This window comes from Sarcophilus harrisii, chromosome 5 (assembly GCF_902635505.1).
Source record: "Sarcophilus harrisii chromosome 5, mSarHar1.11, whole genome shotgun sequence".
NCBI lineage: Eukaryota > Metazoa > Chordata > Mammalia > Dasyuromorphia > Dasyuridae > Sarcophilus > Sarcophilus harrisii.
The window spans coordinates 85,119,707-85,139,916 of NC_045430.1; the positions used below are offsets into that span (position 1 = coordinate 85,119,707).

A 20,210-nucleotide genomic window follows, 5' to 3' on the forward strand; every position below is an offset into this window, starting at 1 on the left:
ATGAGGTTTCGTAGGAGATCATACTTCCCCTTTCATAGAAAATCCTCCTGTGAGGGTTGAATGACCAATTGTTGGGCATTTTGTAAGTAGCATTTTTTTTTTTTAAGGTAGGAGTTCTACTAGATGATCTTTGAAATCTCTTGGAACTTTTGTGAGAGTCTTTATTCTGTTATTTGTATGTCATATATCCACATAATATTTTGTTATTAATTTCACATTTCCACTTACAATTTTTCTTTGATCCCAATTCATTCATGTAGTCATGCCTTTTTTAGATTTATATCTTCTTTTCTTTCCTTTCCCATTATTGAAGATTTTTATGTACATTGTGTATGTGTGAATACTTACACTTATGTATATATAGTATGTTCTAAAAGTCTTATTGCAGTTTTAAACTTTAGTAATTAATTGTTTTATTTAAGCTGTAACTTCACTGAGACATTTGGGACACCTATCCCTCCCTCTTTCTCTGTCTCTGTCTCTGTCTCTGTTTTTCTCTCTCTCTGTGTATATATAAACTCCACATACGTGTGTACGTGTGTAAAATTTCCCACGCCTACTTGTCATTGCCTATCATTCCTTTCTATTTCACCATTAGAAATCAGAGAAAATTCCTTCAAGATAGGATATTAGGAAGATATGAGAAGGGGGCACACAAAGATTTCTCTCTCTTCTCAACTGCCAGCAAGCCTTCCATGGTATTATTTCCTTGTATGTTTGAAGGGATTTGGGAGCAGTACATTAGCACTGCTCTTTCCTATTGACAAATAGCAACCATCAGTAGCTATTTTTCAGTTTCTTAACTGATTTCAGGACTAGAATGTTTTGTTGCTTTCCTTTCCATGAGTCTTGATCTAAAAATATGTTCTATTAAGAAATAATTAATATAATCCCTTTATCCAAATACCCAGAATCTAAAAATCACAGAATGGAAGGTGAGAGATGGAGAGATTCCCAGGACTTCCCTTTCTGATCACTCATCTTTGGCCTTTGATTTTCAGAAGGATTCTATTAGAAATTAACATAATATCTAGTATTATCTTTTGCAAGGTTTGGGACTTATTGTAGGCCAATTAATGAGAACCAGAATAATTGGGATTTAAAGCATGGTCCTTAAGAAAGAAAGAAATTGAGCCCTTAAATCCCAAGATATTTTGTGAATTTTCAGGAATCAAGATTTATAATCCTTTGGCAGAATGACTACAGGTAAACAAATGATGTTCTAAGTGAACAGAGGGAGAAGAGGGAAGAAGAAAAGGAGCAAGGAAGAAAACAGAGATAAAAAGAAAGGACAGAAGGAATGAAAGCAAGAAGGAGGGAGCTGTATTACCTAATTGGAACTAGAACTGATATGGATCTCACATATCTAAATATCCAGATAGATTAATGGAGATTTTCAATCTTAAATGTTCTGAAGGGTGAATAAAACATAGAGAGCTCATATATTGATGATAAAGTAGTATTGCATTATAGCACATTTTTTTTCTGAACCCATTATGAAGAACTGCTATTCATACTTTCATAAAAGCATAAACCATTACCCAAGTAACAGAAATCATCAGCTAACCTCTACCCATGTCCATCTTGTGAGCATTTATCACTTCTTTGTTGTCCACCTTAACACAACATCAAATTGATTCAAATATTGTGGGAGAGCTAGCCTTATTTTAGGAGGTAAAATTCAATCAAAAGGAAATAAGTGGGATTGAAATCAGAATGTGTTCTTAAAGGAATAATGCTGATGACTTCTCAATCCTAATGGGGTCTCCTTAGCAAGTTCTACACTACCTAGAATCACTTAGGTTTTATATTATCTGTTCATTGTGGCCCTATTCAGGTTTCATTTGAGAAAATCATATGAAGGTCCTCTGAGGATGCACATTCTGGAGATATTAGTGAATATCTTAATTAGCACTTTGAAGTGCTTTCTTGAACAGAGAGTCCGGCGAGACAAAGGTTGTCCCAAAAGAACAGCAATTAGAGAGTCAAAAAAATTATTAAATTCCCACTATGTGCTAGAGGCTATGCTAAGTACTGGAGATTCAAAGAAAGACAAAAAGCAGTCCTGAGCCTTAAGGAGTTTACATAGGGAATACTACATGAAAACAATATGTTTAGCCAAGATATACACAAGATAAATTGATGATAACAGAGAAATAGGCCCAGCATTACATGGGTTAGAAAAAGGTTTCCTAGAGGGTGAGATTTTAGGCAGAGATGAGGAAAAGCACTGTGAATGTGAAAGACAGTGAAAATGCCTCGAGTTGGAGATGAAGTGCTTTGTTCAAAGAATTGTTAAGGGACTGGTGTTACTCAAATGCAGAGAATATGGAAGGGAGGCATATAATATAAAAAGGCAGAGAAGGTAGAATGGGATTAAATTTGAACACCAAATACTAAAACAAAATATTTTGTATTTGATCCTGAAGATATTTTAAGAAGTCCTCATATTTCTTGAATAAAATATGACAATGAAAGATACATTTGAGATAGATCACTTTAATAACTGAATGGAAGATAGACTGGAATAGGCACTATTTGTGTAAAGCTAACTAATCAGTTAATTAATCTATACTGTTTCAGTAGTCTAGATATAAGATGTTGGTGGCAGTGTCAGAAGACATAAATGGGTTTACGGGAGAGACCTTGTCAACAGATTGGATGTAGGGGTGAGATAGAGTATACATTCAAGGATGACTACTAGTTTGAGAGTCCATGTTATGGAGAGGATGGTGGTAGTCTTGTAAGTAATAGGGAAGTTAGGAGGATGGAAGGATTTGAGACAGAGGCAAGATAATTAGTTCAGGTTTTATGTCTATAGGAAATCTGGTTTGAGAGTTCCATTAGGCAATTGGTGAAGAGAAACTGGAGAACAGGAGAAAGGTTAGACCAGGATATGTAGCTATGAGAATTATCATCAGAGAGTATAATGGAATCCTTGGAAGTTAATAAGATCACTAAGTGAAATAGTACAGAGTGAGTACAAAGAAGGCAGCCCAGGAAATGGTGCCTTCTGGGATACCCATAGTTAGCAAGTATGACCGGGGTGAAGATTCACCAAGGCAGAGTAAGAAATGGTTAGATCACAAAATCCTAGAGAAGATAGCATAAAGGAGAAGAGGGTAATCAATAGTGTCAAAGATCATAGAGAGGGGAAGGATGAGGATAGTAAAAAGGCCATTAGATTTGGCAATTAAGATAGCTTTTTTCTCTTTCTATAATTTTTATTAGTAATAATTTTCTTTTTAAAAAACTTAAAAAATTTTATGTATTTTAAACTTAAATAGAAAATAGGAAGAGAAAAAATTGTACTTGTTTGTTGTCTGAAAACAGAACAAAGAAGCATAGTACAATCTTATATGTATCTAGATGCATATGAATATGTATATATATTTATGGTTACAGTTATCTATGTACATGTATGTATATATGTTTGTGTGTATACATGCATATGTATATATGTATGAATAAATGTGTGTGTCTACATACATACACATGCAAATATATGTGTATTTCTGCATTCAACACAATGTATACTATTTTTTATATAGGCTTTTTTGAAATGGAAATTTTTTACTTTATATTTTGAATTCTCTCTTAATGTGTACATGGCAATTTTTTTCTCTTCCTATTTTGGAATACATGGGAGAGCTGTTGGAATACATGGGAGCTGCCTGACAGTGGCTGCTGGAGATCCAACCCAGAATGGATCTCCTCTCGGGAGAGGATGATACAAGGAGACTGAGAGGCAGTTGCTCTTCTCTGACCTCTCTGACTGAGAGGACATTGTGTTGTCTGACCTCTCTCCTCTTCCATCTGCCTCCAATTTATCTCATTCCCAGTCTGCAACATCTGTATCAGCAAAGGCTGCCCTGCAACTCCTTCAGATATTATGATTCACAGCTATGGAGGCTCTCAGAGAATTGACCTGTCCCTTAACAGTGGATATTATCTTCCTTCATAAGTCCAAGTTTGTCCATATTTTTTTCTAATTCTATTAACCCATCTTCCAATCTTATACTGTCTAGTTATTTTAAATGGTCTAAAATAAATTGATAAATATGGCTGACATATAATATTGTTTTTCTATTTTTATCTTTTGATTGAATCTATTTTAGTTATAACTTTGTCTGAGATCATGATTATTACCTCTGATTTCATTCAGGACTTTTATGTTTCTATGTATCTCTTTTTTCCTACCCTTCCTGACTCCTCTACTTTGTTTCTTTCTTCTGCTTTGCCCTCCTTTTACTTAACTTACTTACCCATCCAAAAATTCCTCCTTTACAAGAACAGATGCTAAGTGCAGTGAGCAGAACCAGGAGATCATTATACACGTCAACAAGATTACAATGACTGACTCTAATGGGCATGATTCTTTCCAATAATGAGATGATTGAGGCCAGTTCCAATGATCATGTGATGAAGAGAGCCATGAGTGTGGATCACAATATAGCATTTTCACTCTTTTTTGTTGTTTGCTTGCATTTTGTTTTTTCTAATTTTTTCTTGTGCAGCAAGGTTATTGTATAAATATGGATACATATATTGGATTTAATATTTATTTTAACATATTTAACATATATTGGATTACTTGCCATCTAGAGGAAGGAGTGAGAGGAAGAAGGAGAGAATTTGGAACACAAGGTTTTGTGAGGGTCAATGTTGAAAAATTATCCAGGAATATGTTTTGAAAATAAGAAGTTTTAATAAAAAAAAAACCCCAGAATTCCTCCTTTATCTTCTCTCCTTCATCCCTCTTTAACCCATTCACATTGATCTACATACCTTATTCCATTCCTGTTAACTTTACATACTCTTCTATACCCTTCTCTTATCCTATTCCCTCATGCTCTTACTTCTTTACAAATTTAGAAAATTTTTATTCCCTTCTAAATGTATATGTTTTCTCTTTAATCCTGACCTGATGTGAGTAGAATTCCCTCTATAAGTTCTTCCCTCATCTCTCCCTATATATCCTCTTATTTCTGAGGCCAGATTTGAACTCAGGTCCTCCTGTCTTCAGGTCTGGTGTTCTATTCACCGTGTCACCTAGCTGCCCCTGAATTTAGAAGACTTTTAATATCCATATATATGTGTTTGTGTATGTGATTATGTATATATATATATCTGTCTCTATCTCTATATATGTAATGTTCCCTCTTTGACCTATTTCTGATGACAGTAAGGTTCCAAAACTACCAGCCTTCCAATCCCATCTAATTTCTCTGTCAGTTCTTCCTCTCACACTTTATTTGTATAAGTATTCTTTTTCTATATGATTTTGCTTTTTAGAATCACACCATACTCAGTTCTATCACAATCTTTCTTTTGAATTTTTACTTTTTGAACTTTGAACTTGAACTTTTACATCAGCAGAACATTTTATACTAATAATCTTAAACGAATGTTTACATTTCCATGTATAAAGCACAGTTTGTCCTTATTGAGTCCTATGTAATTAGTCTTTGATATTTATTTTGTACTTCTTTGTACTTGACATACCATCAAATTTTTTATTAAGTTCAGGTCTTTTTGCAATAAAATCCTGAAAGTCAGACAATTCAGTTACATATCCATTTTTTCCCCATTCAGGATTATGCCTAACTTTTTTGGGTGTTATATTATTGGTCACAATCCCAGTTCTTTTGCTCTTCTATCTAAAATGTTCCAAGACTTGTGATCTTTTAAAGGGGCCTCTGGTAGGTCTTGTGTGATTCTAATTGTGACTCCACTATATTTCAGTAATTTTTTTAATTGTTACTCCAAATTTTTCTCTTTGACCTAAGGGTTTTGGAATTTGACTATGATGTTCCTGTAGGTTTTCCTTGTAGGATCTCTTTTAGATGTTAATTAGTGGATTTTTTTTTTCTATTCTTACATTCTTGTTCTAATACTTCAGGAGAATTTTCTTTAATTATTCTTGTATTATTGTATGAAGATTTTTTTTTATCATAGTTTTCAGGTAGTCTGATTATTCTTATGTTTTCTCCTCTTGATATGTTCTTCAGATCAATTGTTTGGTGTCTCATATTCTCTTCTACTTTTCCCTTCTTTATATTTTGTTTATTTCTTGATCTCATAATTTCTCTGGCTTTCCCTTGCCCAATTCAAATTTTCAAGGAATCATTTTTTCCCTAAGATTCTAGATTTCCTTTTTAATTTGGTTAACTTTCTTTTCATAATCTTCTTGTTTTTCTTGAATTGTTCTTATCTAAAAATTTTTTTCCCTTAATCTTTCTCATTTAATTTTTAAAGTCTTTTTTGAATTCTTCCATTAATTCTTTTTGGGCAGATGACCATTTAACATTATTATTTGGGATAGTAGAGGTACTTTTTTCCTCTTCACTATCTGCTTCTGAAGATGGACATTACTTTTCTCTTTTCCCACAGTTACTTTCTATAATTAGTTTCTTTCTCCTTGGTTTATTAAAAAAATTATAGCAGTTTGTTATTGTAATCACTTCTAGTCCTAGGATGTGGGGCATGGTGCCTCTGTTCTCAAGTCCTCCTTTAGTTCTCCTCTCCTGCCAGGAATCAAAACCAAGAACTCAACTCTCTTCTAGGTGCCTACAGCCAGCAGTATCCCTGCCTCACTGTTTCTGCACTCACCAAGTGTGTGCTAATTCCTTCTTGCCCAGTATTCTGTCTTGGCAGCTCTCCTGCCATTCCTTATCAGCAGACGCTGACCCAATCTTTAACCACTCAGACACCTGACACCCCATATTGTCTGGGAGGTGAAAATTCCTGTGGCTGGTGCTGAGGTTACTTCCCAACACAGCTAGCCCAGGGTTAAGGAATTGAGGAATTTTGAAACTAGCATGGAGATGTTTATACTTCACCTATACCAAGTCATTATCCTGCTATCTTTCTTCATCATCTCCAATTGTCCCAGGAAGACCATTCTTATGCCTCAGCTCTTGTTTATTTTTATGTTTCTATGTTTGCCCTTAGGGTGCTAATTTGTATTGTTTGAGGGAGAAATCTTGAGATTTTGCAATTTTCTGATTTATTCTGCCATCTTCCCAGGATCTTTTCTGATTGGAGAGCTTTAGTAATTTCAGAGAGAACAATTTTGTTTGAATGATTATGTCAAAAGCTACCTGGATTTTGCAAATTTATGAGTGATTTCTATGTAGACAAGCTAACATGGGCCATCTCAAGAATATACCTTAAAGGGTAGCTAAATGGAACAGTGGATAGAACACGAGCCCTGAAGTCAGGAGGACCTGAGTTCTATGCTGGCCTCAGACACTTAACACTTCCTAGCTGTGTGACCCTGGGCATGTCACTTAACCCCAACTGCCACACCAAAAAGAAAAAAAAAGAATATAAAAACAGGGACCTAAACCTGGAATTTAGTTGTAAATGTAAAGAAAATACTTGTATGATATAGAAATAAATTAAGTGATTTGTCCTCTAGAAATATGTACCTATTTCTTTTTTCCCCCTAAGGCAATTGGGGTTAAGTGACTTGCCCAAGGTCACACAGCTAGGAAGTGTTAAATGTCTGAGGCCAACATAGACCTCAGGTCCTCCTGACTTCAGGGCCAGTGCTCTATCCACTGCACCACCTTGTTGCCCTAATATGTACCTATGTCTATAGCTTATCCAAACAATTATGTTTCTATCTCTCTTTGCTATTTTATTGGGTTACATTTGGAATTTTATTCCTTTTTTACATTTTGCTCTAATATTTCTTGTTTCCTCCAGTCTTTACTAACAACATTCTTGGTAGATGTGATTTTAAGAAATATTTAAGAGAAAATTCTATATATATAATAACTGATTTATATGTATTGCCTTGATTTTTTAGAATGTAACTTCCTTGAGAATAGTGGCTTCACAGTTTCATAATACTTTAAAACAAAAGTAATATATAACATAATATAACATCATAAATAACGTATACTATATTAGTTACATATAACAAATATATAGTTTATAATAATTAACATAGCTTAAACACATAAAATAATATGTAATTTTATAAAATAGAATAATAGAACATAATATAATATTATATAACATATATAACATAGATAATGTAATTGTAATGTAAAATATATAATAATATAATATAAAATAAAAAATAAATAATAAAAATTGAGTATTTATTGACTGATTGATTAAATAAGCAAAATGCTTGCTGATTGGTTTATAATTTGAAAATTGTGGTTTGAATTGTAATATGAAAACATACAAAACTCAAATGAACATGTAATGAGGCTATCAAAATGCAAAACTGTATTATGAGAATTAGTCTGCAGAACAAATTATCTTGTGCCAATAAACATGACTCAAGAAAGAAATCCAAAAGACTACTTTCTCAATGACATAATAATGACCTGAAACTTACAAGTGAAAATTGAGATTGTCTTTTAGAGTTTTATTTGTGCAATAGTTTTTTTTTGTAAGATATCTAAATAAATGGGGAGGCTTCCTTTCAAGACAGTGCAAGAATATCCATAAATGAGAATAGAATTCTGCTTTCCAATTAATGTAAATGTATCTATAAACAGGAAAGCAGCACCACTCAAAGTAGCATGTATATCTGAGACCAAATTAGAATTAGAAAAATAAGTATTTGCATGTTGCATTTTATTAAAGAAGTAACTCAGGAATTAATCCCTAAGAATCCAGAGAAGTTAGTAGCGCTGGCTGGTTTGTCATAAATATCCAGGTGGAGCGGAGATGTCCAACAGGAAGTTGGATTTGTAAGTATGGAATTCAGAGGAGAGATTCAGACTATATTTTGAAATCATCTATGCAGGGATGATTATTTAACTGAAGAGAATGGATGAAATCACTAAAGGAGATTATATAAAGAGATGAGAACCTAGTGTGGAGCCTGAATGATATGACCAATGTAACCAATGAATGATGTGATCTCCCTGTAATTATCAAATGTATTTGCCCATGTCATGGAGGTTGTCTTGGATGAAGTTCAGATATAAGGACCCTCTATTCCTATTTTCTTACTACCTTAAATGCTACTTTTTGCACACAAAATAGTTGATTGCATGGAGGTCAGGAACAGTATGGATACTCATCTTTGAGATCCATATTCATAGAAAAAAGTCTGATCTAATCATAGTGAGAAAACCAAGTATTTGAAGAATTTTTCTGATTTAGACTATGACATGAATTAAGATGGGGAGCACAATGAGTTAGTTCTGAAATATACCTGTCTTCAAAGTGCTGAAGATTGTAGTAAATACCTATATTAATATTGTGCTTTAAGATTTATAATAAACTTTCTTCACCTCAAAATGATGAGGTAGGCAAAGAAAGTATTTTCACCAATTTTTACAATGCTTTTCTAATTCCACATTCAGTTCTCATACCACAATTTGATGCTCCTCTTATAGAAAATGAATCAGGTCCAGAATTGACTTGGAGGAAGTAGAACTGATTTGTAATTGGATTAACTTGCTAGTAGTTTTAATTTCTTCAAGCTACTTGATGCTATGCAAGTCCAACTTTTTTTTCCCCTGAAATTCTTTGAGTAATGATCTTAGGAGAATCAAATTGCAGATAACTCAAAGACTTATGGAAATTTTCATGCTGGGTCTAATTGATTAAAAGACATCATACTTGTAGCACTTTGTAAATCTTAAAGCACTATGTAGGGATGGGGAAAAGAGAACAAATAGTTATTCAGCACCTACTATGTGCCAAGTACTATCCCAAGCACTTTACAAATATTATTTTATTTGATCCTCACAACAACCCTAGGTGTTAGATATTATTATCCCCATTTTAGAGCTAAGAAAACTGAGACAGACAGAGGCTAACTGACTTGCTCCGAGTCATACAGCTAGTAGGTCTCTGAGGCAGAATTTCAAATCATCTTTCTGACTTCAGGTCCAATGGTGCTGTCAAGAGTGCCACCTTATTGTTGTTCAGTTGTTTTTCTTGTTTCTAACTCTTTGTGACTTTATTTGGCCACTGGAGTGGTTTGCCATTTCCTTCTTTAATTCTTTTTATAGATGAAGAAACTGAGACAAACAGGGTTAAGTGATTTGCCCAAGTCACACATCTAGTAAGTATCTGAGTCTGGATCTGAACTCAGGAAGATGAGTCTTTCTCACACTTCTTCACATTTCCTCATATTCCTTACACTAGTCCTGATATTCTATCCATTGCATCACCTTGCTGTCACTAAATAAATACTAAATGTTAATATTATTAGTTTGGCTGCATGTTATCATTTATGAAAATGTACATGAAAATTGCATAAAAATAGGAGGTAGAAGGGAGATCATGAAAAAGGAGATTGGCAGGTCATGAAATAGGGACACATGATAGATGGTTTAGGCTGTGTTACACTGACAATCAAAGAAAACATTCAAGGATCCAGTGGAAGACTTTTTAGCAAATTGGGTGTTTGTTGTTAGCTTAAGCAGTACTCTGATTTATTCCTATGTCAATGGGAATCCAGAGACAAAATTTGCTCTGTTTTTTTTTTTTTGGGTGGGTGGGGGGACAAAGGGACTAGAATGATTTGCCATTCCCTTCTCTATAAAGCTAGATTAGACATATCTAATATTAAACTTTCTCATCAATTAATTTATTGATTGATAAGATTAAGTTTTGATGAGATTTAAGATTTATTGATTCGATGAGATTAAGTTTTTATTAGGTACCTCCTATAATATCTGGTGCTGTTACTTGCAGGGCTTAGAGACATAAGAGTGAAATAGTTCTTGTCTTCAAAGAATTGAATTCATATACTCTGTACCTGTTTACATTATGTGTGAGTGTGTATGTGGGTGTGGGCATGCACATGTATGTGTGCATGAGTGTGTGTGCGTGCCTGCATCTGGGTGTTGCTAGCAACCAAGTATTAAAACCTAATTGAGATACACATGTATATACATCACAATGACCATATAAAGAAAGTACATTCATTGGAACACCATACCATCATGGGGATTTCTACTTTTAGCAATCACTCTCTGATAGCATAATAGAGTAAATACTGACCACATTGACTGCTTCTTTTTTTCCACTTTAGTGGAGTTTGCTCAGTACCCTGGACAGTTCCCTATTATATGGCAGAAGTCTTTCTATTTCCTGATTTTTGTTCAGTTATTTTTCAGTTGCATATGATTCTTCATAATCCTATTTGGGGTTTTCTTGGCAAAGGTACTAGAGTGGTTTGCAATTTCCTTCTCAGCTCATTTTATAGGTGATAAATTGAGGCAAATCGGGTTAATTGACTTGCCCGGGGTCACACAGCTAGTGTTTGAGGGCAGATTTGAACTCAGGTTGTCCTGACTTCAGTGCCAGCATTCTATCTATCAGTACCTCACTAATCGCAAAATCATTTGTAGAATTGTAATCACTTCATCCCCTTTTCTGGGTGGTCTCACAAGGTTATGTTTATTTCTCCCTGCCATGTGATTTTCCTTTATGCTTACAGATTCTCTATGAAGATTTATAAATAGACAAGGACTGAACACAATGAGAAGCTGTGAGTAGAGTGAAATATGCTCTGGTTGAAGAAATGCACATATAGAAAAAATTAATTTATTATTCATTGAAGTAAATATCAAGTTTTAAAGTCCATTTTTCTAGTATAGAGAGAACTTTTGAATCTTCTTTCAGTTATCCAAACTGTTGGTTATGTCTTTCAGATTTGTGGCACCCTTCCTGTGATTTTGGATTGGGATAGGGCCTTTGGGACATGTCCTGCTCTTATTCTTTTTCCTGTGCTATATAGATTGAATTCTAGCAAAGATTGGTTTGACCTTGATACCTCCCAAACAATCATCAATCAATTAATCAAACTCTTTAGCAGTCATTTATTGATCTGTTAATTGTACTCAGACCAAATGTCCATTTCATGATCTTGTCCACAAAAAGAGATGTTGTCCAGTGCCTTCCTGAAATCAAGATAGCCTTTTCACCCCTAAAACATGTATATGTCGTTTGCTTTGATCTCTCAATCTAAATATGTAAAAAAAGAGATAAAATTTATTGGATGATAGATTTAATGGGTTCTAAGGGATCTCCTTCCTTCCTTCCTTTGTTCCTTTGTTCCTTCCTTGCTTTCTTCCTTCCTCCCTACTTCCCTCCCTCCCTCCCTCCTGGTTCTCTATCTACTGTGCCACCTAGCTGCCCCTAACCCCTTCATTTCAATGATGAAAAAAAAAAGCAGGGAATTGGTGATGTTAGGTGATTTGTCAAAATCACAGAATGAAGTAAAGTTTAGAAATATGATGTAAACCCAATTTTTTTGGCACTTGTTTCATGATCCCATTTGAGGTTTTCTTGGCAAAAATACTGGAGTGATTTGCTATTTCCTTCTCCAGCTCATTTTGCAGATGAGGAAATGTGACTTGCCCAGCATGATGTGGCTAGAGCCAGTCCTATTTCTAATGAAGCATGCTGCCTTGCTAGTTAGGTGGGTGTGATTTATTATCACTAATGATAGTTCTTAGTAATAATTTCCCCCCTTTTAGTGTTCATAAGCCTTTTCTTTCATAATATACTTCACAATTTTTGACAGATATTAGTCTAATGCTTACTTCTTTTTGTTTTCCATAGTCAATTTCTTCCTTGTTTTGGAAAACTGGGATAACTTTTTCCTGTCTCCACCTTTTGACACTTTTTCTTTTCTCAAAAATTACCCATAATAGTTCATATCTATTAAATTCATGTGATTTAATTAAAAATTTAAAGTCTTTGAAAGTGTTCAGATGCTCTTACAAGATTTTCTCCTTTTGGAACTTAATTCACTTCTTAATTATTTTATTTTATTTTAACTTTTTGTATTAGAACATCAAAGCCTTAGATAGTGAAGATAATAGAAAAGTAGGGTTAAAAAGCAGATGATTCCACTATTAATGAGTGAACAAGCATCTATCCAAAGCCAATATTTAAAATTAATATTCTTTGGTGATTTTGTATAATTGTGAAATATGCAATAGCATGATCTCAGGAGAATAATCAATTGCTGGTGGCCAGAAGAGCTATGAGAAATACATTAGGAGTATAAACAGATTTTAGAATATTGCCAGCAATATCTACATAAGACATGTGTAAAAATCTTTGTCATTAGAGGTGGATGATAGTAGTACCATGTTGAGAGTAAGAGCCAAAGAAGCAGCTTTTTTTTTTTTTTTTTTTTTTTTTTTTTTGAAGAGGAGAGCCCAGCACACATGCACATAAACCCAACCAAAACAACTACATGTATATGTTTGCTGAATGAAGAATTAAGTTTGTTAAAAGAAAAAAAGAAAGAGGCAGAATTCAATTAATTTGAATTCATTTCCCCTCAATTCAATCACTGTTTATTGTAGGCTTTACTTGTTGAACAAGTTATTGGTCTAAAATGGATTCAAAGATAGGAAACAGCACAATCCATTCCTTTGGGAAGATTGTAGTCCAGCATAGAGTTTTAGGCATATTCACAGACATATTCTAAAATGCAAAAATTCTAGGATGTTAAAAGTGCAAAGAAATGTTTCAGATAAAGTAGTAGGAAAAAATTGAAAGGACTGAAATAGCTTTCATCTGATTAATGGCTAAGCCAATATAGTGATGTAGGAGAGGTTAAAATAGGACTAGAGAACAAATAATTCATTGTCAAATTTGATTTGCAGAAACTAGAGTGAGTGAAAGAAAGTAAAAGAAAAATAAGGCTTTAGCCTTATTTAATAAGGAAGATTAGAGTCAGATTGGGAAAGATTTTAAATAACAGGACATCCAAATTGAATTTTATTTGCTGGACAATGGGAAAGTAATTGATTGTTTTTGAGCCACAGAGTAATGAGTCAGAACTATGCATCAAGAAAATTTTTCTGCTGATACGTGAAGGATATATTACAGAGAGGAGACTGCAAGTAGGAAATTCATTAAGGAAACTGTTAGAGAAGCAGGGACAAAAGATAATGAGACTATTACCTAAGGTTCTGATAGTATAAGTGGAAAGGAGGGGAATGTGCCTTCCTAAGGTGTTGGCAGGGAATGTTTGTTCTTCTGTTTTGGCTATATTTTAAAAAACTAACAGTTTATAAAAGTTAATTGCTGTTTATTGGTTAAAGGGAACTGGGATGTTAGTGACTGGCAGCTAATAGTGGGGAAACACACAAAAATGAGGGCTTGTGAGGTTGACATTGGAAAAAGATACCACCATCCCTTAGGGGGAATCCTAGAACTTTGAAGGGGAGATGGAAGAATGAAGCCCAACTTTTCACTATATTTCCATATAGAATGACTTTGAGGGATATGTGTAGTCTCATGAAGGGAATATCCTTTTCAACAGTGCTAATTGTAATACATTTACTCCTTCTTATCTAGTGTTACTCATGTTTGTGTCATATAATTCCAATTCAGGAAGACCCAAGCTGAAGGCTTTCTTTTGGATCCCTTGATATTCAGTGGTTATGCACGAAATACACTAGAGTTGTCTCTCATGACTAGTCTATCTCTTTTTAATGCATTTTGTTTATGCAGTTTCATCTAAGAAGATGCCCAATATTTATTGTCTACTCTTGATTTACAGTTGTTTAGACAGCCCATAGAACTGGAGTATTAGTACATATGTCTTGGACAAACTTTGCAAATGGATAGTGACCAGGAACAAGAATTGGATAAAAGATGGATGGTTGAACTACAATTGAGTTATAAATTATGTAGTATTTCTGATGATTTCAAATGTTTCCTAGAAAGAGAGGTTCATATTTTTAAGACCAATTTTTCCCCCTAAGGCAATTGGGGTTAAGTGATATGCCCAGGGTCACACAGCTAGGAAGGGTTAAGTGTCTGAGACCATATTTGAACTCAGGCCCTCCTGATTTCAGGGCTGGTGCTCTATCCACTGTACCACCTAGCTGCCCCCAGACCAATATTTTTTCAATGATTCCTTATTACTCCCAAGTTGATTACATTTTACAATTGATAAGTTCCAAGTTAATACAGTAGGCAGTAAGTGAACTGGGTAAGAAGAGATTCTTAAGAGAAGGGATGCCAAATTTATATGGTATCTTCCCTATATTAACCATTAAACTACTGGAAGGCAGTCTTCCTGTTTCCTTCCGAGTTGTCTTTCCCCTGGGCTAAATAAAAACATTAATCACATTTGATCTATTTATATCAGATTTTTAGTCATCTTAAATTTTTTTAGTAGTTACCTTTTGTCTCTAGAATATATAATTCAAAAATCTTCAATCTAGTTTCATTTCAACTTTTATTTTCTATTTTCTATCAGAATTGCTACTTGTTTCCTATATAAGACATTCCAGCTCCATACTCTGTGCTTGAAAGACCAATTTACCATGTCTGGACTCTTGTGTCTTAGAATCTCTAGCATCCTTCTAAGTTCAACTTAATTGTCTCTTCCTAAATAAAGCTTTTACTGACTCTTCCCTCCTCCCACAAATATAATACTCTATCCCCTTTGAAATTGCTTTATATTTACTTATCTGTATATGTATTTTATTCCTGCAGTAGAATATAAGTATCCCAAGGACAAGGATATATTCCTTTTTGTCTTTGTCCTCAATGTCTGGCATAGTATCTTATATATAGCAAAACAAATATTAATGTTTACTGAATTGATTTAAACTGAATTCATCCACTCTTTTCATCTTTAGTTTCCATCCAGGCTTGAGTTTTACAATTCATCAGTGATTTGTGATCTTTTGGACTAAGTCCTTAAAGGCTTGAATCACTTGTTTGTTCCTTAGGGTATAAATGAAGGGATTTAGCAGGGGAGCAACTGAGGTTTGGAGGATACCTACACCCTTATGGAAGCTGACATCTTTTGCTGAGAGATTAATATACATAAACGTGCAGCTGCCATAAGAGAGAGAGATGACAATCATGTGGGAGGAACAAGTAGAAAAGGCCTTTTTCCTTTGTTGAGCAGAAGGAAATCTAAGAATTGTTTGAATGATCTTTGTATAGGAGACAAGGACCATCCCTAGTGTGATCAGAAGTGTTAATGAAGCTAAAAGAGTATCCACTAGTTCTGTCAGTCCCGTGTCTGAACAGGAAAGCTTCAAAAGTGGAGCAGTGTCACAGTAATAATGATCCATGGTATTGAGTGAACAGAAATTCAGCTGACCTGCCATGAAAATTGCTAGACCAGAAATCAATAAGCCAGCCAGCCACGTACAGAGAATTAACAGGATGCAGACTTTGCTGCTCATGATGGTTGTGTAATGTAGAGGCTTGCAGATGGCAACATATCGGTCATAGGACATGGCAGCAAGGAGGAAAAACTCAGTTGCCCCCAGAAATATGGCAAAAAAATACTGAAGGAAGCAGCCAATAAAACTAATGGCTTTGTTTCCTGTTGAGATACTGAGTAGCAGTCTGGGAGTAAAAACAGATGTGAATAAAATTTCTAAGATGGAAAAATTCCGAAGGAAAAAATACATGGGGGTCTGGAGGTGGGAATCCAACAGTGTGAGGATGATGATGGTCAAGTTACCAATAATGCTAAACAGGTAGGTGAAAAAGAGAAAGAGGAAAAGTACAACCTGTAATTCAGGAACATCTGTCAAACCCAACAAGATGAACTCAGTTAATGTGGTGAGGTTTTTCATTGTGACCTTGGCTGGATCTGAAATTGAATAAAAGAGAAATCAGTGCTGAGGATAGAAGAAGTGAGATTCAGGCTAGGAGTGTCAATGAAATCAGTACATGAACATGTACATTTCTGATCATGTTCCCCATAAACTCTGTTTTTGGGTGAAGACAGTTTATCTTGAAAGTCCTTTTCAAGTCTTCCCCAACCCAACATTTCCATGTAGCTTATTTGTAGATGGATATTGATAAATTGAAGAACATGCAGATGAGAATGATCTCTAGATAGTGGGGGTAGCAAGATTCCACACTAGTAGGTACTTTTGGTTACCTGAAGAAGCTTTGCTAGAGAACAGTTCTATATGATGAGTCCCTCTCTGTGTAACAAAATCATTGGATTAATAACCTTTCCAGCAGAGTGTTGGGACTTCAGATAATGTGTCCTATAAGCCAGTATCCTTTTGTCATTTTCATTCTTTCCTGATTCTGGAGCATCTCCAAAACAAAGGATATGTCATCCTTGTCCCTTCCCTTTCTATGTGGAACCACTGCCCCCTCTCTCCCAAACTGTAGTTTTATTGTTGATCCCTTCTCCATGACTGTTATAGTCCTTGGTCAAATAAACTCGGGCTTTCAGGAAATAATTTTTTTTGTTTGATTGTTTATCCAGAGTCTCTCTGCCCAATACGACCATCATTTTTGGACCTTCAGTCTCCAGCAGTCTTTTCTTCAGAGACTTTACATACAAATTAATTTCTTGATTCATAGTTATAGAAAGAAGAAAAGTATTTGGAGATTATGGGTTGCCTGAGAGGGACATACATTCCTAAAACCTACGTATATTGATTTAGGTTTTTAAGCCTAAATATTAGGAGAGATGGATTAAACTTGAATTCATGAATTAGAGACAAAGTACTAACCCAAGGAATTATATATATATTATAACCCAAACATATGATATATTTTCCATGAACTCCATGAACCTTCTCCCCTCCTCCATTGTATAGTCCTGGAAATGTATAATTTTATTGCTAAAAAAAGGTTTAGAAATAAAGCAAGAAGTATAACCTTTCCTAGTTCCATACCAATCTTGTGGGTATGTATCCTCTTTCTGGTCTTCATATTTGTGCAACATAGAAATGACTCTAAGACCCTGGAAGAACAGGTCCTACTGAAAAAGACAAACCAGTTCAATTAGAAGGAAAGAGAAAAGATTGTAAAGGGTTAGATTATACCTGTAGTTTTTGTATTCCAGAAGAATGATGTTGATGACCTCTAAAAGCAGTCCATAGACTCTGGCAGGATTCATGCTAACCAGAAAGGCTGATATGCTTGCTTCAGAACAGACACTGGGGAATCAAGGGTAGGAACAAACAAAGATACCCTAGGGAGTTTAATGAGCTTCTTTGATGACAATTTTGAAAACATACTAGACACAGGCTAAGAGCTGAAGGTTGGGAGAGAAAAGGTTAAAATACCATGAAAGCATTATTCACAGCTCTGGCGTCTGAAAATAACATGAAAGACAGGGTTCCAAACTTGCTTCAATCTCTGTATCTCATTTAGAATTGAAATTGTTTTTTAAAATAAACCATCTCTGGGATATTTACTATGGTCCTAGGGAAATACCAAACAATAATTTATCATAGAATTTAGAGGGAGAAAGGAATATTAGAACTTTAGCAGTCTAAACCCCTTATTTTTTTTTATTAAAAATAATAAAGAAACAAGCCCAAATATTATGTGACTTGTTCAGGTTTGTACAGGGAATATACAAATGAGTTAGAATTTGGATTCAGGTCCTCTGATTTCAAATCTAGCCTTTCCATTTCCTGGAATCACTGTGTCTCAGGTGCAATGAACTTCAGGTGCCACAGGAAGAGTAAAGGAGTTGATGCTGTTGCAAGAGGCTGCCCTCTGGAACTGACACACAGCTGAGAAAGACCCTATAAAAATGTAAAAATCTAGTTCCTGGTTTGCATGGGCAAGCTGCCATATTGCATACAGAATGGGATCCAGCCATTCTCATATCAAACTAGGAAGATTGACAAAATTTTGCAGAACCTTGTGTGGCAATGGAACAGTGATTCCAGGGAATGAAAATTCCCATCTCCAATATTATGATATTGGCAAGGAGGCAGAGGGGATTACTTTGGATGCCTGGTTGACTATAAGTTGGGGAATTTCCATGCCTTAGATTTCAGGAAGTTTCAAGGGATAGCTATTTCTCTAAAAGGTAAGATGTGATGAGAAAAATATCTACCTTCCAGGAATGTTGTGAGAATCAAATGAGATAATAATTGTAAAGTGCTTAGCATTCCTAGAATATAGTAAGCACTATTGAAATGTTATTATTATTATTTTGGACATAATTTCTCTGCACCAAAGTCCTTTCTCTATTATAATTAAGTCTCCTTTCTTTAAATATTTTATGGAGTATGACTACCTTATTTTATTTTAGTTTTAAAGTGAGACATCCATTTGGCCTGGTTAGACTTGTTCAGGACATTTGGTGGTGTAGTTAAAGTGTCACATCAGGAAACAAGTTCTAGTTTGGTTTCATACACTTACTAGCTGTGTGACCCATGATGAATGATTAAATGAGAAAAGAAACACTTGCCCTCCCATTTTCAGTCCAAAAACTTGAGACAAATATGTATTCTTACCAAACTTCATTAGTGGCACTCCATTTAATTGAACAAATTAAAATTAAATATATACCAAAATATAAAAGACAAATATGTACTAGAACAATCATTTATGTAATGGTTACCATGTATGTGCCAGACACTTTGTTAAGTACTTTGCAATTTTTATTTTATTTGATCCTTACAACATCCTGGGAAGTGCTAATATTGTCCTTATTTTACAGATGGGAAACAGTGGTAAACAGTGATCAACTGACTTGTCACATAGCTAAGAAGAATTGGAGACTGTTTTTGAATTAAAGTCTTCTTGCTCTGGAACTAGCACTTCTAGCTTCCCATCCCTAGCCCAAAACAGTTATTTGTAGTCCTTTTTCAGAAATCTAAATCATCTATTATTTTGTAGATATATTTAAGCTATGATATATTTTCCTTTTTTATTTGTTTCTTTTTGAAGGAATTCAATACCTTTAAATAGTAGTATTTATGAAAATACCACTTGTGCTTTTAAGATCTTCAGTTTTGTGCCCAGTGTTTCTAATCATTCCTTCATTCCAGCTTCCACCAGGTAACTAAAGTGAAGGACAAATTTTCTTTTTTAAAATTTATTTTATTTTTAATTTATGGGACAAAATAAACATTTCCATAACAGTATAATAAGAAATGATGGCATGCGAAACTTCAAATCTATTATGTACAATTTACTATTCCTTTTAAATATATGATACCTTTATCATATATTAATTTCTTTTTCTGCTTTTTTATGCTGTAACTTGTCCTAAAGATGGCTACCATTAGACATAAATAAGCATAGACATACACAGGTAAAGTTTTTATAGACATATTTTTATTTACAGTTTCTCTTCTGGAAGCAGATATGTCCTTTATAATTAGTCTATTTATAATAGTCAAAATTACTTAGTTGTTTAAAGTTGTTCTCAAAACAATATTGTTATTACTATATACAATGTTCTCTTGGTTCTGCTCATTTCACTGCTCATTATCTCTTTTCATGTTTTTCTA

At 34.4% G+C, this 20,210-nt stretch overlaps 1 protein-coding gene across 1 annotated transcript; it reads right to left on the reverse strand.

Moving 5' to 3' along the window:
- Positions 1-15,635: 15,635 nt before the first annotated feature.
- LOC100928736 (olfactory receptor 2AP1-like) lies at positions 15,636-16,562 on the reverse strand. The gene has a single exon (XM_003772190.1). The coding sequence runs from the start codon at positions 16,560-16,562 to the stop codon at positions 15,636-15,638; it is 927 nt and encodes a 308-aa protein (XP_003772238.1).
- Between the last annotated feature and the right edge of the window lie 3,648 nt (positions 16,563-20,210).